The 27,629-nt window shown below is 40.7% G+C and overlaps 1 protein-coding gene across 7 annotated transcripts in view; it reads right to left on the reverse strand.

Annotated features, from left to right (window-relative positions):
- The window catches only part of ITGB8 (integrin subunit beta 8), a 69,158-nt gene that overhangs the window by 6,626 nt on the left and 34,903 nt on the right, over positions 1-27,629 (reverse strand). For 2 of the 7 annotated variants that reach the window (XM_056334734.1, XM_056334730.1), the window contains exons 10-14: positions 26,313-26,718; positions 23,796-24,021; positions 22,113-22,216; positions 20,813-20,976; positions 13,298-13,423 (exon numbers count right to left, since the gene is read on the reverse strand). In XM_056334734.1, coding sequence (XP_056190709.1) covers positions 13,298-13,423; positions 20,813-20,976; positions 22,113-22,216; positions 23,796-24,021; positions 26,313-26,718 — 1,026 coding nt within the window. The other 5 variants (XM_056334731.1, XR_008821254.1, XR_008821253.1 and 2 more) reach the window with 5 other exon arrangements.

A 27,629-nucleotide genomic window follows, 5' to 3' on the forward strand; every position in this document is an offset into this window, starting at 1 on the left:
CCCTAATTTATTCTCAGAGCTTTACTGATGCCGCAACCCACAAACAGCAACAGATCCCTTTGTGTAAATCAAAGCGTATATTTGGTTACAACCATCTGTTTACAGTGCATAGCTCTGAGCCCCGATTCATTATGGCGTAACTCCAGTTTTGTAAATGGCACTTAGATTAACACTGAATGATGCTTGGATGGACCTGGCTTTTTAATGTTTAATAGTTTGTTTTTCCTTAACTATCAGAGTTATTACCTGTTTTAAAAGTAACAGTTGAGTGCAATGTTCATGTCCATGAGTCCACTAGAAGAAAGGCACTGCAGGTCTCCTACCACTGCCTAAGTAAAGGACTGTGACTATGGACTAAGAGTTGGAACATGTTATAAAACCGAAGTATTGGGCAATGTATTCAGGATAGTTAATATTTTTCATGGTGTGCTAATTTGTCATGTGAATACTTAAATGCGTGATAGCTTTGTGGGATGTAAATATGGCATCTATAGGAAGTTAATGAGTGCATCTGTACTGGCAAGCTGGTGTCTTTCATGTTTTGCTTCAAAGCCATGTTCTCCTGGTCACCCAAAAGGCTCATGTCCATCTGAAACAAGCCAAGTGGCTTCCCAGTAGAGACAACTTTACTCATGACACACTGCTGTCACCTTCCCTGCAATGCCAAAATGACAGGTCTGTGCTACACAGTTTACAAGTGAACATCCTGGCTGGAGGCACAAAGGGCTCTTCTGACACCAGTGACAAAACAGTGCAAAGGAAGCCAGTATAAGCTGTCCTTAGGTGGCTACCTTCCTGGGTTGCAACATTGAGTTTCTTGTCCACCTGATGAAAGCGTAGTGTTATTGACCTGAGAGACCTGCTATTGACTTAAGTCTTGCGAGATTTCGCCCTTCCGTTTTACTATCCTGTTGCAAAGTGAACAACGCAGACATTAGAACCTGCACTTTGCCAATATGGAGAACACTGGACTCAGGAGTGGTTTGTGCCTGTTGTTTCCAGGTTAGTACACAACCTATTGCAGGATTAAGTTGTAAGAAAAAAAAAAGTTAAAAGTGTTCTTTTTCTTTTTTCCCTTTATTTTAAGAAATACCATCCCACCTCCTGTTATCTTCTGGGATCTTAAATTTCCTTATATTCATTAAAGAAAGGAAATATCATGGACTGCAACCACATGATTTGCCATCATCATGACCTGCTGATAAAGATGTGGGTCACTGGTCACCTCTCTAAGTCTCCTCCTTGCAGACCCTGCCCAGGGAATTATACATTGACCCATTAGACAGGAGTAGTTACAGAGAGGCTGAGTTTTGTAAGATGTAGCTGTTGCACTCATGCTTGAAAATGTGGAAAAACATAAGCCAGTAAGTTGATGACATGTGTTTCTATAAATATACAGCAAATAAAGTAACTGAAAGCAGGTCTGGTTTATGTTAACTTTAAACATTGCAAAGTTAATTGCAACTCTATTTTCCATTAGTTCCAATTCCTACAGGTATGTACTGTATTCTAGCTTGAATTTTAAGGAAGGTTGAATGAATATGCATTAATTTAGAATTTATTTTAAAAAATGTTTTATTGGAGCTGTCCTTTACAAATCAAGTTAATAATGCTATTTTTGAAAAATAGTCAGTTTGTGTCTTAATCTAGTACTTCTACCTTTCTCTTTGGTTTTTTTTTTTTTTTTAATAATTAAAAAGCAATCTCAAAGCATCAGAGAAGGCACAGATGAAAAAGTTAAGTTAAACTCAATACTATTCTTTAGCCTCATTCTTGACATTTTTATTACATAAGATGGGAAATTAGTACCAGATTGAGAGATCTTAAATATATTTTTTTTCTTTGAAGTATCAACATTACTGCAGTTTCACTTTAGACTATCAATCAGTCCATTTTTTGACAGGAAAAGAAAATCATTAATAAGAATATACATATATCTAGTGTATCTTCCTTCTCTCTGCCCCCCCCGCCCACCCGCTTTCACTGTTGTAGTATCAGAGTGCCTTCCTAAAGTTATGAGCAGCATTACATTTTGCTTTGTTTATATAATCTCTCTGTTATATTCCTCTGTTTAATGTTTAAAATAGCTTGGAGATTGTAATTTGATGCTGAAATACGGTAAAATATTTGACAGTGGATTAAGCTTTCTTGTAATCATACTTTTCCCTGCCAAAATATTTTTTTCTAAACTATCAGACAGCAGTTAAGGGCTTAAGTCTCTCCCTCTGTTATGCCCATCCCTGCAGTTGTTTTCACCTCAAGAATTTATGAGAAGAGCTTCCCCTTTAGGATCCCAATTTAATAAAAAAAAAAATCTTACTCTTGCATCTCAATAGCTTAGGCAATGCTATAGATGCCCAGAGGGAGAAAACAAATAAACAGACCAAAAAAAAGAAGAAACATTTCTGTATGACCTTGAGCAACATGCATACCCATTTTATGGTTTCTGTTGTATCAGTTCAAGGTTTTTATATGGAAAACTCAGCTGTTTTTTCCTTGACTGTTCGGTGCATGTTAGTAATGACTTGTGGCCATGCAACTCTAGGCTACATACAGTCTCCTGATATCTTAATAGGGTCCCGCCTGCTTGGTGCCTCAGTAAGAAAGGAAAGGGTTTGGGAGGAGGTGGCCCTGGAGTCCCCATCCCTGGCAGAGCAGTGTGACAGTGCTGAGCAGACAAGAACCAAGGACGTGCACCACCACTGAGGTGCCCTGCTCTTTGCTCAGCTGATGGGCTGTTAAAGCTGGTGTGTCAATGACATTTCATCTTGTGGTCTTACAATTTCTCTAGTTAATTTTTTGCAGCAATTCAGCCAGGAGAGCCTTTCTTTCAGCACCCCCTCCTCAAGTGCAGCAGTGTTAGGCTGTTCAGTGGCTGTGGTGTTTCAAGATGAGCATGGCTGGGCTCAGCCCATGGAGACAGTCACGTCTTGGGACAAGCCTGATGCAAGCTTTGCTGTCCTCATTCCACTGAAGACTGACTATGGCTTAACAGTAAGTTACTACGAGTAAATTTTACCTTAGAGATTGTAAATACACTTCAGGATCTTCTGGGATGAAAATGTTGCAGTTGCAAACAAGATGCTGCTGTAATATAAAAGCATTCCATGCCACACTCCATTCAAAGCCGAGGCACTTGCTTGTTGGTCATGAGTAAAGTGATGCTAGGAGGGATGCAGTGTCTCTCCCCAGCACTGCCCAGTGTGCCTTGTGAAGGGTCACCTGAGTAAAGCGTGGTGCAGTGGGTTTGTGTGGCAAGGTTTTGGGGGGGGGGGGGGGGGGGGCTACAGGGGTGGCTTCTATGAGAAGATGCCAGAAGCTTCCCCCATGTCCCATGGAGGACATGCCAGCTGGATCCAAGATGGACCCACCACTGGCCAAGGCTGAGCCCATCAGCGATGGTGGTAGTGCCTCTGGGATAACATTAAAAAGGTGGGGAATAATAAAAAAAGTCTGCAGCAGAGGAACAGAAGAGTGAGACTACATGAGAGCAACAACTCTGCAGACACTAGAGTCAGTGCAGAAGGAGAGGGCAGAGGTGCTCCAGGCGCCAGAGCAGATTCCCCTGCAGCCCCTGGTGAAGCCCACGGAGAGGCAGGCTGTGCCCCTCAGCCCATGGAGGTTAACAGTGGGGCAGATCTACACCTGCAGCCCATGGAGGTTAACAATGGAGCAGATCTACACCTGCAGGCCACGGAGGACCCCCACCAGAGCAGGTGGATGCACCCAAAGGAGACTGTGACCCCCTGGGAAGCCGTGCTGTAATGGGGTCCTGGCAGGACCCATAGCCCCATGGAGAGAAGAACCCAGGCTGGAGCAGGTTTGCTGGCAGGGCTTGTGACCCTGTGGGGGATCCACGCTGGAACTGCCTGTTCCTGAAGGACTGCACCCCGTGGAAGGGACCCACACTGGAGCAGTTTGTGAAGAATTGCAGCCCGTGGGAAGGACTCACATTGGAGAAAGTCATGGAGAGCTGTCTCCCATGGGAGGGACCCCATGGTGGAGCAGGGGAAGAGCGTGAGGAGGAAGGAGCGGCAGAGTCAGCATGTGAAGAACTGACCACAACTGCCATTCCCTGTCCCCCTTTGCCACTCAGGGGGAAGACGTAAAGAAATTGGGAGTGAGACTGAGCCTGGGAAGAAGGGAGGGGTGGGTGGAAGGTGGTTTTTTTAACAATTTGAATGTTAATAAATTAATTCCCTCAAGTCAAGTCTGTTTTGCCCATGACAGTAACTGTGGAGTGATCTCCCTGTTCTTACCTCGACCCAAGAGCCTTTCCTTGTATTTCCCCTCGCCTGTCTGGTTGAGGAGGGCAGTGACAGGGCAGCTTTGGTGGGCAGTCAGCCAGTGCCAAACCACCACACATGGGCATGTGCGTGTGTAATCTCATTCCCTCCTCTCCCTGCCCTCTGCCCCTGCCTCCAGAGGCAAATCAGACGTGATTTCACACCAACCACAAGCACCATAGCAGACAGACAAGACCAGAACAGCTGTAAGGTTCAATTTTCAAGTTTTTATAGTCATGTGAATAATTCTGCATAATCACATATGTGTGTCTAGAAAAACGGCACAGATGCCAGCTATGTCTATTTTATAATATTTTATCTTCTTGCTCTATGGATGCAGTCTGTACCTGCCCTTGGATGCTGCAGTCAGAACAGATCTCACGTACAGGCGAGGCTTTCCTTGGGAAAGCCACAGGAGCTATCCCGTCTGTGGAGCTGGTGCCGGTGAGATGAGGCCTAAGCACATTTTGTCCTGTATTGTTATTTTCTCATGCCTTGTGGCAGTCTCCACTTCTGGCCAATGTTGACGCTGTATAGAAAATTTTCTGCACCGGTACTCCATGCTTTGCCAACATAGGGTGGACATCAGCCTGTGGTGGCGTCTCTCATGCGTGTGTAATATCCCCTTCAACTTCCCTATTAACTGACAGTACCCTTCACAGTATTTCTAAATTGCAGTTGAACCAAGTTACGCTTTGCAGCTCCATGGACATGGATGATGCTACCCTGGTGTAATGGACAAACTTCAACTTAATGTGGGAAAGGGAAGATTGTGAGAAGGGATGTTTTCCATAGGAAATGGGGAAATGGACTATATGAGGAGCATTTGGCACTTCTCTGATATATCATACATATTCCACAAGTTTTTCAAACCCAACTCGTGAGTGGGAAGAGAGCATGAATTACAGAGCAATTGCATAATATTTGGTCTAATATTGCTGCATGACACTTTTAGCCTGAAGCAATCTTGTGAATTTGTATTTCAGATTACCCATGCTCTTTCTCAAGAAATCTAATTAAACTTCAAAGATGTTCCCACTAAATTGAACTCTATAACTGCAGCAACAGGAATGACATCAGAACCTTTGGAAAGGAAAAAGACGAATACTGCAAGGAAAAAAAAAATAGGAAAAAAGCTTTTAGGAGGCTATTGACTATGGGCCAAACTATGCCCTCAGCTATGTATATGCTATTCCCATTGAAGCTAAGGGGATTTTTACATGCCTTAGCGCAGAATACAGTCCCTAGCTTTAGATAGCAAAACTCATCCATGGCCAGATGAGAAATACACATACAAAAATCAACATATGCTATAAATTTCACTGTATTTGGCTTCCTTATATAGCTATTTCTTTAATGAATATCTGTCTGCTTTGTAAAGGAGTTTCAAAATCACAGCTTTTCCTTCTCAGCAGACTCTTAGTAAACCATTGCTAGCAGAAGGCCTACCACTTGCATACAGTAAGCCTTTTGAAGTACATGTAGGTAATGGAAGGGAAGAACAACAACATCTTGGGAGTTAAGCAGGCTCCACATTTATCATGGATTCGCAGACCTATTCAGGTTGGAAGGAACCTTGCAAGGTCACTATTCCAACCTCCTGCTCAAAGGAGAGTGAACACTGCATTAAACAGGTTTGCTGAGGACATTGTCCAGCTGGGTTTTGTAAACTCTGAAGGACAGAGACCCCACAGCTGCTTTGAGCAACTTCTTCCAATGCTTAATTTCCTCAGAATGAGCACTTTTCCTATCCACAGCTGCTTTGAGCAACTTCTTCCAATGCTTAATTTCCTCAGAATGAGCACTTTTCCTATATATTCAGTCTCAGTCTCCTGTCTCAACTTATGTCCATTATCCCACCGTGGACTTTGGTGAAGAGGCTGGCTCCATCTTCTTGATAAACTCCCCATAGGCCTGGCAGGCTGCTCTTTGGTCTCCTGAAGCCACCTCTTCTCAAGGCTGAACAGTCCTAGCTCCCTCGGCCTCTTCTCACTGGGCAAATGCTGCAGCCCCAACCACCTCAGTGGCCTTCCAATGAACTTGCTAAAGGTTCTCAATGTCCTTCTTGAACTGAGGCCGTAAAAGTGGATGCAGTATCTAGATGTGGTCTAATGAGTGCTAAGCAGAGAGGGAGAATCGCTTCCATCATTTCACTTGCTACACTCCTGTTAATACAGCCGAGGATGCTGTTGGCTTGCTTTGGTGCCAGGGCTCCCTTCTGTCTCACATTCAGCTTGTGTCCACCAGGACTCCGAGATCGTTTCCAGTAGAGTTGCTCCCAACCAGGCAGACCCTGGCCTGGATTGGTGCAAGGGGTCAGTCTGCCCCAGGTGCAGGACATGGCATTTGCCTTTGCTGAATTTCATGAGGCTCCTGTCAGCCCATTCCTCCAGCCTGTCAAGATGTCTACCTTCATCCAAATACTCACCCCATGCAGAAAAGCCTTAGAGATTCATACTGTGGAAAATATCTTAATAGATACCCGCTGTGCTGACTTTTACTTTCAGAGTTATCCCAGCAGTCTTTTCTTGTTTTTCAATTTTCCACTTCTTGGGATTCAACAAACGTAGGAGTGCATTTGGGCCTGTGCTGTGCCAAAAGTTGGAGGAATCTCTGCCAAAATTCTTAAGATCAGAACTTTAGACTTTGTCAAAGCCTAGGAGTGAAATAATGATTTCCCACCCCCAAAGGGCCATTTCTAAGGTGATAGTCAGTATAACAGAGGATATGATAATCCTGGTTTTAACTGTTTTCAGATGCACCTTTGTTTCTGTCTCATTTCAGTTTTTGTCTTAGAAACAATCTTGCCCTTGCCAGAGTTGTGTCTAATTAAAAATTCATCTTATAATTCGGGGAGCCTCACTTACCAAATGACCTGCTTATCAGATGATACCATTTACAGCAGGACAGTTTAGGGCCCGTATATAAAACATTAATCTCTGCTATTTAGGCATAATCCCTTATCTCTGGTCCCCCAACTCTGAAATCTCTTCAGATTTCTAGACCCTTTCTCTAAGATCTACCGAGTTTGAATCTAAATTACCCAACCACAGATTGAGGCTGGGTTTTTTTGTTGTTTGCCCCCTCCGTCCTCCACTGAAAATACTTTTGCAGAAGTTCTGGAGATAGGAAGGGATAGATCCCAAAGGATGCAGAATCAATGCACAGGCTTAGACACTGAAGGAGCTGTGGTGCTATGAAGCATGGCAAATGGACAGAGAAATTTAGCCACCAGGCAGCAGATTTGCTGGGTAATTGTGATGTTATAGGTACCTTCCCCATTGTGGGAAGTTGTGGACTAACTAGGTAGAAGAACTGAAAAGAAGTAATAGGCTGAGTGAGGAGCTAAAGAACATAGCTCTGTTACAGGAAAATTAAAAGTGCTGCAATCACTTCAGTTGTAAATCTTATAATCTCCTTAAACAAAATTTGTTTCAACATCCCTCTTACAACTCTGCAGGTTGTAGGGCTAATTCAATATCACATTTAAGAAATTTTCCCTTTTCGAGAACCCTCTGCATAGTGCCAAGGTGCTAATTAGGCAATTAAATAGCCAGCCAAGGGCATTCAAGGACAGCAACCCAGTTTAGGAGGAGTTTGTAGGGGGGGGAGTGGGAAGAGACCAGCCAGCCACAGGTATAAAGCTAAAGGCAAGGCCCAGGTGCCTTACTCTGTTAAGGCCAGCTCTAGTATGGAGTGAGTAGGAGTCTAGAAGTAAGTGGCTGGACAAGTTTTTTCACTGTCATATAGAAGCAGGAGCAGAAGAGGTTGGTAGCTTTCTGGGTTTTTTGTGCTATGGAAGGTTAATGGAAGAAGGAGCAGCTGGCAAAAGAGACTGTTTGAGGAATTGCTCTTGCATCTATTCGGAAAGGTGAAAGGAAGGAAGGAAGGGAGAGCACTGGAAGTACTTTTCCTGCAGGGGGAGAGGGAGACTTGCAACAGTGCGTCCCCTGCGGGGAGCGCAGCATGTGTGTGTATGGGTCTCAGGGTAGGCTAGCTGACGCAGAGGAAAATGGGCTAATGGAGATGTTAATTGAGGACACATTGGGGACGCTGAACAGTTTAGCCTTCAAAAAAGCATTGTACTGCTGAGAACCAGGCTGACAGAGGAGATATCCAGGGATGTTGTACTAGCAAGTGAAAGGAAACATGACTACAGTAACAAGTTTCTTTTAGCTTGATTATATATGTGCCCTCTCTTAATGCAAGTGCCCTTCTGGAATTAGGATGTCCAGCAGGAAGGGAAAAAGAGGAAGATGCTCTTATCCAGCAAACAGATGTACAGGGGTTCAGACATACAGAGAAACATGTTTGCCTGCTTAGTGTAAAGCTGGTAAACCTCAGAGGCTGTGGGTTGCAGCTGGTAGTATTTAGGTGAGCATCAATCTCATGAAGAAGAGGAAAGGTAGGAAATTCTGGAGGCAAAAGATCTTTTTTTCTGGAAAAAAAAAAAAAAAAAAAGCTGGAGACCGGGAATTTGGTGGGAACTTTCTCTAAAATATTTACTGTACCTTGTGCAGGACTGGAGAGAGGAGTAGAAAGGCAGAGCTGTAATGCTAGAAGGGTGGTATCTGGACAAGATTTCTGCTTCACTTGGAAAGGTGCTACTTGCAGACTAAGCAGAAGCTATGAAAAAGAAAGATTCTGCTTGAATGAAAGGGGAACCAGATTGCTAGCATTTGCATTCAAGATAGCTGTGAGTGAGCAGCTTTTTCATTCAGTGGTTTCAGAGCTAAATGTGGTAGGATGGTAATTTAGTATAGGACTTTTGTCAAGGAGAAAGACATGAAAATTCTGTATCAAATGAAGTCATACAAAAATTGGAAGCATTATAAAAGGAAGAAGAAAAAATTCACATCACTATGTCCCTATGTAAATAGGTGGTTCATCTACATTTAGAATCTTGAAAATAGCTTACTCATCCTTAAGGAAGGAAAGGAGGATGCCAGTGATAGGAGAGTATCGGAAAAGGGCAGCAAAGATGATCAAAGATAAGGAAGGCCTCAGCATAAAGAATGGCCATGTATGCTTGGACTACAGTCCAGGAAAGGTGACTTGGGGAGATGTGACAAGTTCTACAGAAGAGAGAGGCTAGGGCTAAATGTGCTTTTCATTTGAATGCAGGAGGTATGGGCCGCCAAGCAAAATGCTGGGTTCAAAACAAAAGGAAGCAGTTCTTCATGCAGCTGTCCAAACGGTGGATTTTTTTTTTTTTTAAGGTAAGCTCAATGGCACATACCTGAAAATGAGGGTTACTGATTAAATAAACTAATCAGATGTAGGAAATTCCCTAAGCTGAAAAATGACTGGATGTTCAGGGAAGTAATATATGCTGGGAGTGTACTTACACTTCCCATGGCAGCTCGTCTCCACTGTTGCTGACAGCCACACTGGGCTAGGTGGACTCTAGGTCTGAAAAAATCTGGCTGTTCTCCTGGGGGACTGGTATAAAAAGTACATACTCTTGTCAGAACATGGTTCTGGTGCTGTGAGAGCACTCGTCGCTTCTGTATCCCTAAGGTGAGAAAGGCACAGTGCCACCTAACCTTCCTTGTGAATACTGTAAATGAAATCCTATTTTAACATCTTGTAAGGAAGCACTCTAGGGAAATGGAGTATTTGAAAAATATCATTCCAAGGGATATCTCAAAAAGATTCTAATTTAAAAAACCACAAACAAACAGATTCTTCAAGCAAGTCCCTCATACAAAAATCCTTTAGAATCAACAAGATTTCAGGTATGCTATACTGGTGACTTCAGGAGTAGCTGTGTATAAATTGACTATAAATTTTATATCCAATAAAACGTCAATAACCCAGGAGTTGTAATCATGGCAAAATTATAGTACTGTCTTCTTTGCCAAAGCTTTCTGAAGAATAACAATTCCCTTATCTTGCTGGTTCAAAGGACAGCACAGACCTCACTGTGCTGGCAAGTACCTGCACTGGCCTGGGCAAGCACCAGTAGCTGGGCACTGACCAAGTAAGGAGTAAAATTTGGCAAGGTAAAAACACTTGAATTCCATAGGAACTAGGTCATCAAAGGTAGCAAATAGCTTAATTGATAGCAATTAAACCTCAGTAACACAGGTTCTTTCAAGACATTTCATGTGATGCTGACAGCCATTTGTTAAATTTTCCTTTTTTTCTCCACCCAAAAAATAACTGAGTACATTAACACATGACAAAAAGCCAGCTAACTAGACAAGCAAAATTCCTGGGTAGTACAGGAATGTAGTGTATTATACATTATTTTCATGTAGTTAAAATCCAAACTATTTTTTGGTGAGTGAAAAAGGGATAAATAGAAAATGTAAGAACACTCCACAATAGTTGCTAGCATAAATCCAAGAGGGAACATCAGCTAAGACAATAAATAAAGATTCTTACGTTTCAGCTTGCCAAACAGGTTCTGTAAGATACAATTTTTTTTGAAGAAGGAATATAACACATGTTATATTAATATGACTAATCTGGTTTGTATCTGATCTCAAAGGGGACCTTACGGACTCACTATTCAAAGATGCTCAGCGTGTTCACTCCTAACACAGTCCAGCTAAACCACAAAGGCCCAGCAATTTCACAGAATTGAACCTTTGACAAAATAGTTGAAACTAAAGGTTTCTTTGTTCTTTTTTCCCCCTTTTTTTTTTCTTTTTCCTCCCCTTGGAATTTAATCTCTGTGGTTTTCATTTTAGGCAGCGTGAAACACTTTCAGTCTGTCATATGACAATAAATCTTCCTTCTGAGAATGCCACTTTTTTTTGGTTGCAAAATGGTCTGATGCATTATCTTTTCTTTCTTTTGACCTAATGGTTCTTTCCTATTTAAAAAGCAAGACCTCACTTTCAAAGGCATGAGGAATAAACTGACTAAAAAAATATTGATTTATTATTTTTAACATAATGATTAGAACCTCTTTGTGAACCAAGAATCCTTGTGTAAGGTGCTGCATCTGTGTTTCATGCACAAAGACTCAAGGGGATGAACACTGGGGAGCACTTCAAGTCATGGTTTCAACACGATAGCAGCTTAGGTATTAACAGACACTGGGATATGTATAGGAATTTTTAAAGGAAGATCCTGCTATGCGTCGGAAATTATGGTAGGAATCCCATTTTAAATACATATAAAGAAGGTATGTGAGACCATACCTGTAGACATAGTGCATGTACATAATTTAGTCTGACAGGCGATTTAGCAATCAGAGATGGACTCGCTGATGCTGAGGAAAAGTTAATTTGGATGGAATATGCAGACACTCACACACACATATGAAGGTATACACAAAGAAATATTTACAAATTATAGAAATTGCCCTTGGAATGGTGGTACTGGAAAGGAAATGTGTCTCTGGGTTTTGTATGTTGCATACACCCTGCAGAAGCTTACAGCAGGAGAATCCCTGTGGGTATCCGAGGACTGGCTAGTTCACCAAGAAATAGCCATGACTTAACATTGGAAAAGAGCGGAGGAATGTGACTGTGTCTGACCAGGTTCAGAGATGCTCCGTTTAGCTTTGCACTACAGACTTTAACTTGTTCTTGTCTGCCCCAAAATAAAAAAGCTGTATTCATCAGCTGTTTGCTGATGAAGCCCTCTGATTCAGTGTCTGCAATTTTCAAAGAAGGCACAGTGAGGAAATTTTCTCTGATAGCCCAATTCAGACATGGAGAGATTCACAAGAAGCTGAGAAAGATGGAAAGTATTTATTTTAGTTGGCTTCCCCCCCCCCCCCCCCCCCCCCCGGAACGTGGGTGCAGCTGCAGGTTGATTCAAGGACTGAAGCTGACCTTAAACACTTCTGAAGACAAGGATAATCTAGAGATCCCCACGTCTGAGTTTCAGAAGTTTTTGAAATTCATGCTTTGTCCAGAGCAGAGTAAAGCGAAGGTGTGTGTCTAAAAATTCTGTGGAAGACCCATCCTCTGACATGTCCCCTGGCTCCTCAGTAGTTTGGCCACATAAGTTACAGCAGCCTTGGTGATGCTTTCAGGATGGATGTGTTAAGGCTATGGTCAAAGGTTAAAGAGTCAGATGTGAGTTTGTGGGAAAGGCTGCTCCTGTGAGAAGCCTTAAGAGCAGAGGACCCTCCCTCAGGAACAGGTCCTGGGCTCTGCAGATTGCTGAGGCATAAACAGGAGGCTTAGGGATGAGACTTCGGGCCCCAAAAGGGGGACTTGGCAAACTGCAAGGCTGAAAGAAATACATCAGATGCACTGATTTCAATAAGCATATGTGATATAACTTGGCAATATTATGCTTTTGTGGTTAATCATTTAGTTTTATCAGCTTGCATACACATCATCTTTATTAAACAGTAACTGTCCTTCATGAATCATGCAGTTCAAGGCCAAAAAAATAGTCAGAGGCCATATTATGCTCTGGGCTGAGTAGATGACAAAATGGTTTGCAAAAAGATACTGCTTTCTGCCACCCCCTGAAGTTTCCCTGGGATGACAGGCCAGGAGATGGTAATGTTGGGCCCTCTTAGTGCTAATAAATCAGACTGGCAGCCTACGTCTAGGTAACACGAACTCTATACAGCCCAGCCCAGCCTGGACCACCCCAAGACTCCCAAGCAGAAGATGAGCAGCCAGAAGCCCCTGTACCACACTGACAGTACCTGTACTCTAAACACAGCTTCAGACCATTTGGGATTCTGTAAAACTAGAGTCTTTATTTAATTAATACAATACATTTAAAACTGTTTGGTTTTAAACCCAGGGTAGCAGGAATGTATTTCCAAGGTTCTTGTCTTTGTTGTAGACCTGAAAGCAGAAGAAACCACCCACTTCTCAGATTAATTCCTTACTAGTTTAAATAAGTCTGTTAACAAAGTTTTTATTCATAATTCTAATCCTTGCTTTTTGGTTGTCATCAAGCATATTCAGATCTTCACTCAAACCGTCTGTCCCTATTGCCACCCTCTCTGTATACTGGATCAAATTCTACACCTACCACAGAGGGAATCATGCAGGGAGAGAAATTCTGTAATAGCATGCACCTACGTGACTGGTGTCAAAAAAATGGCTGAAATCAGGATCTCTTTCCTCCTCCGGCTTTAGAGGCTGTAATTTAGGTTTCTTTCCTCTTTGGAGAGACTGAGCAGCAAGTCTTTTTCTTGTCAATGGTATCTGCAACAAAATAGCAGTTGCATTACATTAGAGCCAAATTAGGGCACTGTTGTGCCCTCACTTACAACTTCGTGGATATGAATAACATTTGATTAAATACAATGGCACTAGTGTCACAAACCCTATCTGTCATTATTTCGACATTTTTAAGGTATATAGGTGTGATTTACTTGCTGGATTTCAGGACACAGGAAGGAAAAAAAGAGACTTCATACAGATCACTTACCATTATTCCATAACATGCAGGGTATGCAATACACCTTGGTGCCAGGATCACTGTCTATAGGCAACTGAAGTGTTAACACTAACCTTGATTTCAAGATTATTATCAAATGGCAAAATTAAACCCTATGTCTGTAGCTCACGTTTCATGCTTAAATCACATGTTTGAAATTCAGACCTAGGTTTATGTTTTCTCTCAGTTGGAGATAACATTAATGTTCCCTCGATAAAGCGCTTTTCAGGAAAACGTGTATTTCTCATTTCATAGGACTGGTTGCATGTGCTTGCTCCGTGTGTCAGTGAAGGCTGACTCCTGCCTCTGTGAAAGGAAATTTCTCAGCCTTCAGTCTCATCAGACATATTGGGATTATGTTCCATACCTTGATAGAAGAAGCAACAAAGATGAAAAGATCATCCTTGTGATACTTATTTTAAATTCTAGTTTTGATGTATACCTTTTCCCAGAGTTTTTCTATTACATTGTTAAGTCCTGGACACTAACCGACGTGATGACTGAGCATGTATCAGTTGTCACTTGATTCTAGCTCTCTCTTTCTCACCCCCAGAGCAAAAACTGGGTATGTTAGAAGCGTGAACAGCTAGTTTTACCAGTGATGCGTCAGGTGTCTTAGTGCCACTGTCTCTTACTGAGGCATCATAGTCTTACAGCACAAATTTTGAATGTCTGTAGTCCTTTCCATGAGAGCTTCTGTAGCACTGTGCAAAGCAAATGCTATTATTGATACTGCCTGAGAACAGAACACGCGTCACGTTCCCAATCCAGTGGTGCGCTTTCATCAGTACTCATAAAGCAACTTAAGCCTGCAGTGAGCAGCACAGATGAGGCATCTGTGATTTACCCTTCCCCGAAAACCAGCTCCTCTACCACCCAACAACGGAACGCACAAGTAAGGCTATTGTAATCACCTATCAATCTATAGACTGTATTTCTACAAGAAGTATCTTCTTGTCCCCTACAAAGTGCTAGCACCTTGTGGTGCATTCATATTTCAGTTGGGTTGGGCAAGGTAAACCAGCTGCACCTACGAATTGCTAACTGCTGTTGTGTTCCTCCCCACCTTCCCAACCTTCATCCAGAGCATGCATCCATCTGTGTGCCTACCTCTGATAAACATGGCATTCTTCCCTGAAACAGTATCATTCCATTTTAAAATGACTGTAGTCATATGCTTCCCTTTGCAGACATCTGTGCACCTTAATGAAAGTGCTTTATATTTTTAAAAGGAAGTGAGCATCTCTTCTTTAATTTATCACAGACATTGAACACTAAAAATATGAAAAATCCATATGGATTAAATACCGATTTTTATTTTTTAGAGAGCAAGTACAATGATGTTGCATTAAAATAATGCTATGTCATAGTTGTTACAGCTCTGACTGATAGAAAAATAAACATCTCAATATACTACAGTGTCAACTCATTAATAAATATCAAAATAGAAGTTAGTAGTCAACTGAAATTAATAAACAGCTATAAAAGTATACTATTTTAAATAATAAAATATTCAGTATATTTCCAGACAAACAGAAGTAGTGATTTAAAGGTATCATTTAAAATGTAAAATGAACAGTAAGAAGTTATAAATTTATTTTAAACCTCTTCCCTTCCTAACATTCTTTATGCATAACATCTAGAGAAACATTATTTATCTGTATATATTTTTTTACAAAAGGTAGTATATGTTAAATAGAAAGTTAAAAACTGTAGTATTATTAATAGCTGTCACACCATTGCTAAATAAGACACTTTAAAGTAGCTTTATTTTTTGAAGCAGTAGTAAGTAAAAGCGAAGAAGATGCTAGCACAGTGAATTCATCCAATGCTAATGCCTTCCCAAAAGAATCTTTCACCTTTCTACATCTACCTTCAAAATATAACTGGAACAGCCCAAACACAATATAGATATCAGGATGAAATGTTAGGATTTGGGTAGAAGCCATTATTTTAACAAATGCCAGACTTTTTTTTTTTTTTTTAGTAAGTAGGTACCTTTTTTTTTTTGAGTGTGTGCAGAAAGGGAAACAGAGAGAACTTGCAATCCAGAGCAGTGTTTCCAAAGTTTAAGAATCTACTTATTTTAGTTTTTTTCTTTTTCTCCCCCCTTCCTCCCCCCATAAAGGCCAACCATTCTGAGCTGGCTTGCACCCAGCGAAACCCCACTGATTTGGCTCGCTATAGAAATGCATTCACGCTGGCTAATTTTAACCTTTTTTCCCTCTCCATGAATTTCAATTCTCTGTGAGATCCACGAGATGTCTGTGCATTGGAGCAGTGTCAAGATCATCATTAAAAAGTAGTGTTCTTCTTAACTACTGCTCCATTTCTGCTTAGCAAATAAATCTTTCCCCTCTCTTGCGAACGGACAGCCAGAGCACTGGCACTATGCTTCACTCACAGTCAGAGCAGAGTAAGTGCCGCTCAGCACTGACTCAGCACAAATGCCTCTGAAGAAGTGCCCTTCCCCAGCTACAGCTTACATTCCTTAAGGCTGGCTGGTGAGCATCCTCAGCCTGGTGGGAAGTCGAAGGGCAGATGCCTGAAGACTTCTCAGCAGCTCTAACGGAGGTCTGCAGCACCCAGGTTGACAGTACGTACCAGCACAGGCAGTCCCTTGCTAGGTCATGTGCAAGGATTCTCGAGCAGTACAGATGCGAAGAGCTGCAGTGCTGTGGCTCGCGGCTGCACGCGATGCGGTGCCAACACGCGGCCGAGCGCCTGGGACACGAGCCGCAGCAGCCCTGCTGGCCAGCCCGCTGGCCAGGCTTCCTGCCCCGACACATGGAGCGTGGTCTCAGAGCACCATCTCTGCGGGGATGCTGTGGGGAACTGTAGGACACACTGTGCCTGCTGAGGATGCTGTCCCTTTTCAAGTCCCTGCGCCAGCAGCAGTGCCCTTGCACTTGCACCCAAGCCGTGTCTCTGCCTTGGGCATCCCTAGGCCTTACGGCTGCTTTAGGACTACGGTTGCCTGAAGCTGTTTCACATGGTCACTCCAACGGTTTGCAACACATCTACATTTAGGTATGCACACCATGCAGGAAACAAATATTATATATGACCAGACTGGGAAAATGATTTTTTCCACTGCAGTCCGAAGAATACTTTACATAGCAGGTTTTCATGACACCACTGAGAGGAAAAAATAAATCCAGTTGAAAATAATGGATAAAATGTAAACTATGCCTATACAAATGTCCTTCCTTTTTAAGGTTCACTCTCAACATTCCTTGTGAACGTAAGGGAATTTCAGCTGGGCACAATGAAAATTCCTTGCATACCATGTGCACGTTTTCTGGACGAACCAGCTATTTTCCCACACACTTCTGCTGCAATGTTATTAATGTACTCACCATGCTTGGAAATAATCAATTCATAGCATTTCTTCATTTTAGTCTCTAAAAAAATATCTGAAGTAAAATGCATGCTTTTTAATTGCATAAACGTGTAATTTCTGAAATGTTAGACAAGTAACCAGTTAAAGGTAAAAAAAGTGAGACTAGAATTTCAAAAGTATACATATGGATTTTAACATTAACAAATCTGCTGTGAAAAGTCATGCACGTGTTCTGTTTGCAGGAGCAAATCTAAAAATAACTCTCCAAACCAATGATGAGATACAACAGAATCTGCCTGTATATTTTTGGGTACAGGCACACAGTTGAATTATTTGACTTTTTTTTTCAGTTTTTGAAGAAGACCAGTATAAGAAGTTTGGAATGTTCTATTCTGAGGTTAGATATTACACACATTACACACACACACCCACCCACCCATTTTTATGAGCATCTTTGACGCACAATACATTGAAAATTAATATGAACTAATTCGTCTTTAACATCTCCCATATTAAGCACTATAGGAAGCAGAGTCCTTCTGCAATCGCCGAGGAAATTCCTTGTGAATTACAGGCTGCTTTCTCATTTAAGGTCATGTGCTGAGGGAACACAGCTCCCTAAATAGTGAGGCTTTTGTTGGGCTATTCATCTCCTGCAGCAGTTCTTCTGAAAAACATGGTCAAAGGCAGAGGGAAACAAGTACCAAGCAAAGCCAGAGTTTCTCATGGATAGATTCCATCCCTAGAAACAAAGCCTCCTCCCAAGGATCCTGCTCTGTGTAAGCTCCCCATGGGCCTTCTAAAAGCCTTGACCTGTCACATTAGCAGCAGCTTATTCTTTTTCACTAGCCTCCTCCACAATGCAGCAAAACCATGAGGGAGATGCAAAAAAGCTTTTTTTTTTTTTTTCCTTCCTTAAAAACCTTTTTTTAAAAAAAGTATACTTTTTTTTAACCTCAGGACAGCAAGCTGCTTACAGTGTAATTTGTCCTGTGAGCTTGCTCGAATTGACCAGAGCATTTTAAACATTCAGGCAGGTGTCTGATAAGGAAATACTGGCCGTGCCCCTTCACAGGCAGCACTGCAATGCCAACTAAGTGCTACAGAAGAAAAGTAGTTAGCACTGAGATGTGTCTGGAAGACGGCTGTTACAACTCAGATCTTTCTTCCACAAAGAACACAGCTTTGCTGTCCCCCACCTACATAGTTTAACTCACTCTAACAGTGAAAATTAATTTCAAAATAAAAAACATTAGCTATCACTTCAGTAAACACTTTAAAGGCCATTATGAAAAATACATTCTGAGGATTTCTTTTTGTTAAAAAAACCTATCATGCTGTTTAAAGAACATAGTCACATGTTTTGTTATATACTCAGATATTCTCTGCTGAGATTTTAATTTTTTTTGTTTGTTTCTTTTGTTAAGTGAAACAACCACAGACTGTTTCCTACTCACTTAAAAATACTAATGAACTGTGACAAGGGCTGTAGCAGATAAACCTTTATCAATCTTTTCTCTTTAACCCACTGAAACAAATTGTTTAGAATCTGTTCATTTACACCGGAGGAAAACCGTTCTACATATTTTAAAGAAAATGAAAGTTTACGGTACACTTGATAGATTGCAGAGTTAATCTATAATTAAGATAATACAATTAACCTATCAGTAAAATCAGGGTCAGCGTAATGAAACCCCCTTTTCTTTAAAAGAGACACTTCTACCTGTATGGTGGAAAGCTCAGGGACTACACTGAAGACTGCTTTAGAGAATCTAATACTCCAATTTACCTTTTTTAAAAAACAATCCCTAAGAACTAAAGCTTTTATGACAATTTATGGAAGGCTCATTGTCTCTGTATTATTTTTCTCAATCTCACTTAATCCATGACCCAAGAAATTGTGAACATAACACTGATCATTTGTTCTGCGTCCTGCCTTCCTTTCACATGTATACTTTTCAGATTTCAGTGGGAATTTACAGGATCAAAACAGAATAGGAAATACAAATATATATCAATTCCTAAAAAACGCATATAAAGACGTCCTGCTTTGTTTCTGTAATTCCTATCTATGACAAGTACAGACTAATATTTAGTATCAGTAATTAATGTTGCTAAAATGATACACTGCACACTGTCTTCTGAGATGATTTTTTCTTTTTGCCAGCAAGATGTTAGTGCATTGGAAGTTGGTCAGATTTTTGTAGGGTTTTGGCAGTATAAAGTTAACATATCAGGTTGACTTCTCCAACTAGCATATAACCATAACATGTCTTTTACCACTATAGCAGGTTTCAGGGGTAAGAAAATGCTTCTACTTGACCTTGTAGCTCAAATTCTGCTCTCAGATAAGCTTATATTGGTCCCACTGTATTTAGAAGACTTTTTGCCCATTTCTGAAGGCAGAATTTGATCCGACATTTATGAAGTCAGTTAAAGTGTTGTCTTGACAAAAAGACTCCTGTTTTCCTCACCTTCTTCCAAACTGCAGGTTCTTTTCCACATCACACTGGACACATTTCCCAATGCACAGTCACAAAACCTGAAGTGGTTAGGTAAGAATTCACAAAAAGTAACCCTGTCAACTAATTTACAAGAAAAAAAGAGCATGTGTGTGAAATCAGACTTATGTCTGACGTCATACAAAAAGAACAAAGCTCTTATTTGGCAAAACACTGACATGTAGCTAGCAAACCAAAACCAGCTCTGGTGTAATTTATCTACTTGCAATGGAGTTGGTGCTGCTGACTCCAAAGGTGTAGTCAGCCGGCAGTGATCATCATGTAGATTATGCTGCTGGACAGAGAAACTCTTGTTTTCTGCAGCCACTCAGCTTCCAAATACCTTAAAATTTGTATAAAAGTTTTTATGTTGAAACAAGTATAAATTATCTTTGTGACATCATACATATAAAAAACTATATATATATTATCTACCTGTGTGTGTGTGCATGCATGTGTGTGTGTATACACACACAACTATACACCCACACCAGTAACTAAGCACTCATTTAATCCAGTCATTTTTATTAAGTAATAAGGAAAAGCTAAGAGGGTAAAGCAGACAAATCAGTGGAATTTGTCAACTGAGAGAAATATAAAAGTACCATTTACTCTATTTAAGAGCATTTGAATAGTTTCATCTGTTGCTATAATATATAGCAATGTTAATATTTCAGTCACAGCTTTTGTCCATTCCCACAGAGCACATCAGTACTAGCTACATGTAGAGTGAGATCAGTGCTTTGTCAGACCAGTTCATGTCTACATTCTAGGCCATAACTAAATAAATTAGAATACACTAAAGTGCTACATCGACGCTAATGTTCCTCAACAGTAGTAATGCACATTTCTCTTTCAAACAAAAAACAAACAAAACCCAACCAAACCAAAAAAACCCCACTCTAAAACAGCAGCTATAGTTTCAAACATAGTCACATTACGTGAATATGCTTACATGTCACTTTGTTACAGTATTCAACAAAACACACAACACAAACCCATATGGCAACAGTCAAGACTCTGACAGAGTACAAAAGGTAACTTTTAAAAAGTCGAGCATGATGGAAATTGACATTTGCAGAAAACACACTGTCTTCAGAATTCACACTTGAAAGTTTCGTTTAATCGTAACTTGCTGATGTCGATATTTATTTCCTCTGGTTTGTCACGTCTGTATGTTACTGTTCTTGTACAAACAGTAGGCAAAAACATCTTATCCTTGAAGGAGAAGATACAATTTTTATCAACAATTAGCTAACTTTTATATGCAACAAAAAGACACTGAATATGATGGCTCTGAAATCAATTACCTTCTTTGTTGCAGATACTCTGTAATCAGCTGAAGATTTAACTTTATTGCTACTCCCCTGCAGAATTATCTGCCTGATGATAAGGACAACAAGCAACCCGATCAGAAAGGTAACTATAAAGATTATGGAAAAGACTCTAAAGTAGCTTCGTCCAGAGAAACATTCTGCAACAAAATGAAAACACAAGCGTAAAGCCTAATGTACAGAATAGGCACATCCCTCAAACCCAAGTGTATCTACCACCGCATAGTAATGTCACATAAATGTAACATCAGCCTGATAAAAGTCAAAGGAAAATAACTTCGGGGAAGTTACGGGGAAAAAATGCCATATGCAAGCTTTTAAAGTGGAGCATATCAAGAAAGGCAATTCTGATTAAGATCCATGGTAGAAAAAGGGTGAAACTATTATTCCTTTAAGCTACAGAACTAAGACTCAGGCTTCATTGTGTTGGCCACCATAAATTCTCCATAAACCAGTGAGTTTATAGCTGAAACAGAATAACAGAATGAAATGTTAGAGATGTATGGGGCCAAGACAGTTTTATAATCTTCACAAGATTACAGTGCAGATCATTGGTGAAATATGAAGGAAAATGTGGTTTGATGAATTCTTGTCCAGTGCTCTCCTCACTGGTAGACCTCTCTCACACAGTAAGCTTTCTTTAATTAATATTAAAATCATGAGAAAACTCTTCACAGTTAGTTTTCTCATTTACCAACAACTGTAAGATAAAAAGACATACAAAAATGTGAAGTGAAAAAAGGTAACCATTTACCCACATTTTTTTTGAAGCATGGTCTGATTGAGCTTTATGAGATTTTATTAAAAACAATTTTACTCTTCCACAGCCCTCACAACTGTGCAGCTTTTTGTACTTGGAAGTAATACTTAAACATTACTGAACATAAGGCAAACATTCTTACTTCATTCTTCCTCATTTCTGGTAATGTCAAATAATGTCAGTATATTCCAAGTAATAAAACATACAGATGCCATAAGAGATTTTTATAAATATTTCTTTAAGCATTGCTCAGGAAGGATTCATTATTATTAGATGTGACTTCTCAAGGAGCTGGGAAATCTGATTTAGCAATGCTTGCCAATCACATTTCCTGTTATTATTTATCTTTTACTTTCCCTGAAGCTATGAGTGATTATTCTTTTTGTCCTGCTCGCTTGCTTTGTTATTGTAATAATATGATGCACATTTGAAAGCCATTGTAACAGCAGTGAATTCAATTACTAATTGCATCAGAAATTCACCTCTTAGCAGAATTACCTAGAAAATGTCACATACCTGAAGTTTGGTCAATATAATGCAGCAAGTAAGTGCATGAGGTTGTGCACTGGTCAAGTTTTGTGTGAGATGCATTGTTAGAATGATGGCACTGAACACAATTCCTGTGAAATAAAAATGTAATTAAAACCCCACGTCTTTCTCTGCACTTCCCTTAGATCATATCAACAGGCTGACATATCACTTGCACATAATGTTTTCCTGTTATTAGCAAAAACATTGTGACATTTATTTTTTTTTCTGAAATGTGATGCTTCTCTCAGCATTTTATCCCTGTGATGCTTCTCAGAACCAGCTAGTCAGAAGTTGTAAAGTAAAACATATCCTTGGCTTCAAGCCACCTTCATCTGGCCCCTGTTCTGCATTTCGTGATGTGAGTTTTTCGGGCGGTGTAGCTAAGGATCCAGCACGTCAGCTATCAGCCTCCAGATCAGTCCCAGTCTTTCCTTATCTATGCCTCATTGGCATGCGCGCTAGAACTGAAAGGTAGAGACAGGTGTAGGAAACACAGCTTTGTTAATAATTTTTTCGATGCTATGTTAAGAGAAAGGCACGTTAAGCTCCCGTTGCAGGACAGTTCAGAGGGTCAGCAGCACAGTGGAATGCAGCGCTGTCAGTGTTGCCATCTTCACTGTATAGTCTTGCAGAAGATGACACAGGTGTCACGTGATCCTGAAAAAGCCCTGACTGAATTTTTAACAAAGCTCTTCCCTCTTCAGAATTTATTAAAGGCACACATTTCACAGCAGCTTTGAGCAAGTGTAAGCCAGAAGGCCAACTGCATTTTATCTAGCGAAGTCTTAGCAGTCACCTTTTCAGATATGGCCCAGCTTGGCTTTCCAGCATATTCACCAGATGAGCTATAATTCAAGTGAATACAAATAAACAGCAACTCTGTTTTGATCCCGATTCCCATTCCAATAAAAGGCTGATCTCTCACCCTCTCTGCCACAGTGGGATGCAGAACATTATATGTGCTGACAGGAGGGCATAGAAGAGCTGCGCCCAAGGACAGGGCTTCATCGACTGTTTAAGCCAGCACCGGTCAGTGTGCCACTGAGACCTTGGTCTAGCTTTTCTGCTCCTTGGGATGCTCATTTCGACCTCCACACTGCCCCTTCCTTTACATGGGTAAGGAAAAATGACATACTTTAAAACTAGCAATGCAAAGACTACGTGGTTTAAAACTGAGTAAAGGAGAGTGTTCTTCTGGTAAGACCTGCTTTGCTGATCAATGGCAGTGACAATCTGCTCATGTTCCACACCTCCTTCTTGCAGCCGAGAAGCGTAAGGAGTGTGCAAACCAAATCTGGACAACATTATTGGACTTAGTGGCCTTCAAGAGTAGGATTTACTCTTGAAATGGACCTAAAAATCCATTTTAAAAATTCCAAATTTATGGGGCTTATTTCCTACCTGGAAGATTTCATATGAAGAACCATCTTTTAATAACTGTATGAAAAACCGATACTCACAGGACACACCTCCTTTGACTCCAGAAAGCTGGTCTGGCGAACAGAGATACGGACATGCAATTCTCTTAATTGCCAGTGTGAACCCCTCAGCTACACAGAGAAAAGTCTCAAGAACAAACTGTTCCTACAGTCTAAATATCCAAGAAATACAGCACACATCTAGCCAAGCTACAGAGTTAAAAAGTCAAATCTCGCACAAGAAACGTACCAGTTTTCTTCACAGGCTTTGTTACAAGTAGGACAATATTCACACAAACGGCCAAAGCTTCTTGGGTCTGTGCACTCACACTTTCCACATACACATTTTCCTCTTCCACTGCAAATCTGACCCTTTGAATTCAGGCAGTGCTTTGCCGATTGTAATGAGCACTGGCAACGGTCACCTTCCCAGCCAGCAAAGCATTTGCATGTACCAGCTTCACATTCACCATTACCTACAACATAAGGTAAGTCTTGAGTCATATGCTTTTATGAAAACATAGAAAGTAAATATTTATTTGCAGATTTTGCATTGCTGGTGAGCTATTATAGACCTTGGTTTGCTAATTCGTTTTTTAAGTTAACAATCCGGGCTGAAATTATCAGCATGACGCATACTTATGGCTGCTCTTTGCTGTTGAACAAAAGCTGCTACCTTGATGTCATCCTAAAACCTTTTACCAGATTTTTCCCCTGTTGCCTTGGATCAAAGCAGTGGGGATTAAAAATTACACAACAATCAGGAAAACAGTCTTCAGGCAAAGTAAACAAACTTCTCCTTAGTAAGAACGCATTCAAATCAAATAAACAGCAAGATTCAGTGGAGGAAGGAATAATAACTGCATATGCCAGGTTGGGTTTTTTCTTCTCTTTTCAGAAGCACACATGACAGCACTGCTTTTCTGCCTCTTCTAAAGGGCAGGCGACTGAGCTGGACAGGTGGATACGCTGTGCTTATGAACTGTAGGTTGTTTAGTAAGAACTTAAAATGCACAGCCTCAAGGATTCAAAGGCTATGAAGAACCTCTGATGGCCTTTACAATTTTCCATGCAAAGCAGTGGGAGCTTTAGGGCAAAACCCATGTGTTTTCCATGTTGTAGCATTTACACAGGTGCACAACTGACATCCTGATAATGGTTAGCCATATTTTTACAGTGTGTGAGAGCTCCTTTAGGAAATATAGAAATAGAAAGTGCATAAAGCACAGGCAGGTGTAGCAAATCTCATGAGGTCTCCTCAACTGTGCCTCAGCAGTACCCAAGTTTCACACAGACTGTGATGGCCCTTCTTGTGCTGCAGGGATCCACAGAGCAGCTGCAGGGAGACAGTCCCATCAAACAGAAAGGATTCCCTAAGCGGGAGTGAGGCCAAGGTAAAGGCTGCCCCATTTTTTGCCTGGGCTGGGCAAAATGGAGTGGAAAAGGGGCTCATCAGACATACCAGAGCAAGGCTCTGCACTGGAAAACATCCCACAAAGAGGCACACTGCTCAGCCATGGCCCTGAGCAGCAGGTTCCCCTTGTGGTACCCTAGGGCAGGACTTCATCACAGGTGACAGTCTCCAACACCTCTTAGACAAAGCTCTTCCTGCCTCCCAAGCTGACCAGGGCACCACATCTCAGGCTTTAGGAGCTTGTAGGTTTGAAAGGTCTGCTTACGGTTAAGAAATAGCAAATTTGCAAAGTGGGTTGGGAAGAAGAGTGAGAAGATGAATGGTAATACTTTGTGTTGGAATGAAGTATTTAAAGAAATAGGTAACATTATTTCTCTTCATTTTATGTGAAGTTCATGATCACCAGCAGAGGAAAACCAAAACAACTTTACTTAAATCCCTAGAGTTAATCTCAATTTATCCAACTGTGGTCAAAAAAATTGATCGCTCAATTCACTCATTGGTCAGTATACAGTGAAATGAAAGCAGGCAGGACAGGAGTACAGATTTTAAAATACTTAATTACTTCTGAGGGGAAAAAAAATTCTGGTCGAGATACAGTAATGATAAGTGATTCAAACCCATTTTCCTTAGTAACACTAACTTAAGAAGTAGATGTTTTGCATTTTGTTCATATGCAATTTTAATTTCTTTAAAAACATAAAGTAGGCCACAAAAAGAATAAGAATTTCTAACAGTTCTCCCTGTTGATGTTTCACTTATACTCTCCTTTTTGGAGCAGGTGTTCAGAACCGTGTTAGCATATGTATCAGTATTTGAAATCAAGTGTCACTGTATCTCTCACAAGACTGATTTAGGGTGTTAGAAAATTTGAACCTCATCTGGAAGTTTTCCTCCTATTTTCTTCTTTCAGTCCGGAAGATTCCTTCCTAATATCTTCGTATCTCATATTCCCATTAGACTGAAGTGTATCTTACTTTCTGGAATAATGATACTGTTTTATCTGAGATATCAGTATTATTACTTCTGAAGAAGTTTGAGATTTAAATCTTAAAATCTAAGACAAAATCTAAAAACTAAACTTTGAAAAAACTCAATAAAGCCCCCAAAAAGCAGTGCTTGAAGTTTAGAAGACAGTGCGTACCTCTGTGGTGAAGAAAGCCCAGAAGCATGGATTCCTACCAGGCTGTTCAGGACATTTCACTCACTAATTCTGCACACACAGCTCTTGTACTTGACAGCTTTATATCGTTGTTTTCAGCTGCATCATGTATATGAGCTTCAGAACACAAACCAAAGAAAACCAAAACAAAAAACAAAAGAGAAAATACAGGCAGAAACTCTGTAGCTTACCAGAACATAAGTGTCCCTGATGATACGGGCAGGAAAAATCATCCATTTCACAGTACTTGCCATATACTTTGCCTAGCTTGTTTTTGTAGCAGAAACATTTTCCGTCTATGCAGTTTCCTCGACCACTGCAGATGGGCTGGTCCCAGTACTGTCTGCACCTCTCAGAAGGAAGCGTCTCTCTATTAGAGCTACAGCTGTTGTCACTGCAATGGGACTGTTTGTCATCAGAAAAAGTTTCATCAGCCCATACTCTTTTGTGCCTTGCACTGTCTCCATCCTGACAGGCACAGCTTTTCTGCACACTAACGATGGCGGTTTCATTGAAACCAATAGGCTTAAGTATTGCATATTTTTTTCCTCCAGTTGTATCACATCCATTCATTGTAACTGATACATTGAAAAGTACCTAAGAAGAAATAAAGACAGACTTTACATCATTATTATTTCCTATAATTTTTAACACATAAGTAAAGTAGCATCTTACATTGTATATGAGTGTGCACTAGCTAATAATAACAAAATACACAGTGGCCATTTGTCAAATATGATACATCAGTAATGACAGGCATCACAAATATAGTTAAAATCCTAACAATAGAAGACTGACAGAAGTCTACTTTTCATGTTAAGAAAGCATAATCACAAAATACAGGTTTATTACAAGTTAAATAGTAATAGAATTATCCTCCTCCTGTTATTATTTAATTTATACATTCTGTTATAATATAGAAATACTCAGATGAGAATTAGGACTGGATTGAGCAAGACAATACACCAACAGAAACAGATACTCTTTCCAAAAAGAACCTATAATGAATGTTATTGCTGCATAAATGGTCTGTGCAACTAGAAACCACACATTTTTTTTGGATGGCCCTATCTACTCCTACAAAACCACAGAATTAGCGTACACCTTAGTAGCATCTTATTTTTTCCCAACCCCTGCGATGGGGACAGAGCAAGAGAGTCCGGCTACTCTTGCTGTGGTCCTGGGCAGACCAAGTGCTGCTTCAGGGCGGACCCAGTGCCTAGTTCCTGGCCGTGTCATGGCCATCACCACTATGCCGCAGGTCCTCATCCCAGTAGTGCCCATGGCAGCAGCAGCCCCTGTGGCTTTCTGGAGTCCTGGCACAGGACCCTGGATCATTTTCGTGGCTAGATGACTGCCATAGTGTTTACATCAATTGCTACTAAAAGTCTTTGAAAACTCTGGTGTTTGATACTTTCACTGGATAGCAATCTTGCATTTCACGATTGTTTGGGGGGATTTTTTGACCAGTAGGCTTCTGACAGGGTATTCTCACTAAAGCTATTTAG

This window comes from Falco biarmicus, chromosome 4 (genome assembly GCF_023638135.1).
Source record: "Falco biarmicus isolate bFalBia1 chromosome 4, bFalBia1.pri, whole genome shotgun sequence".
Classification (NCBI taxonomy): Eukaryota; Metazoa; Chordata; class Aves; order Falconiformes; family Falconidae; genus Falco; species Falco biarmicus.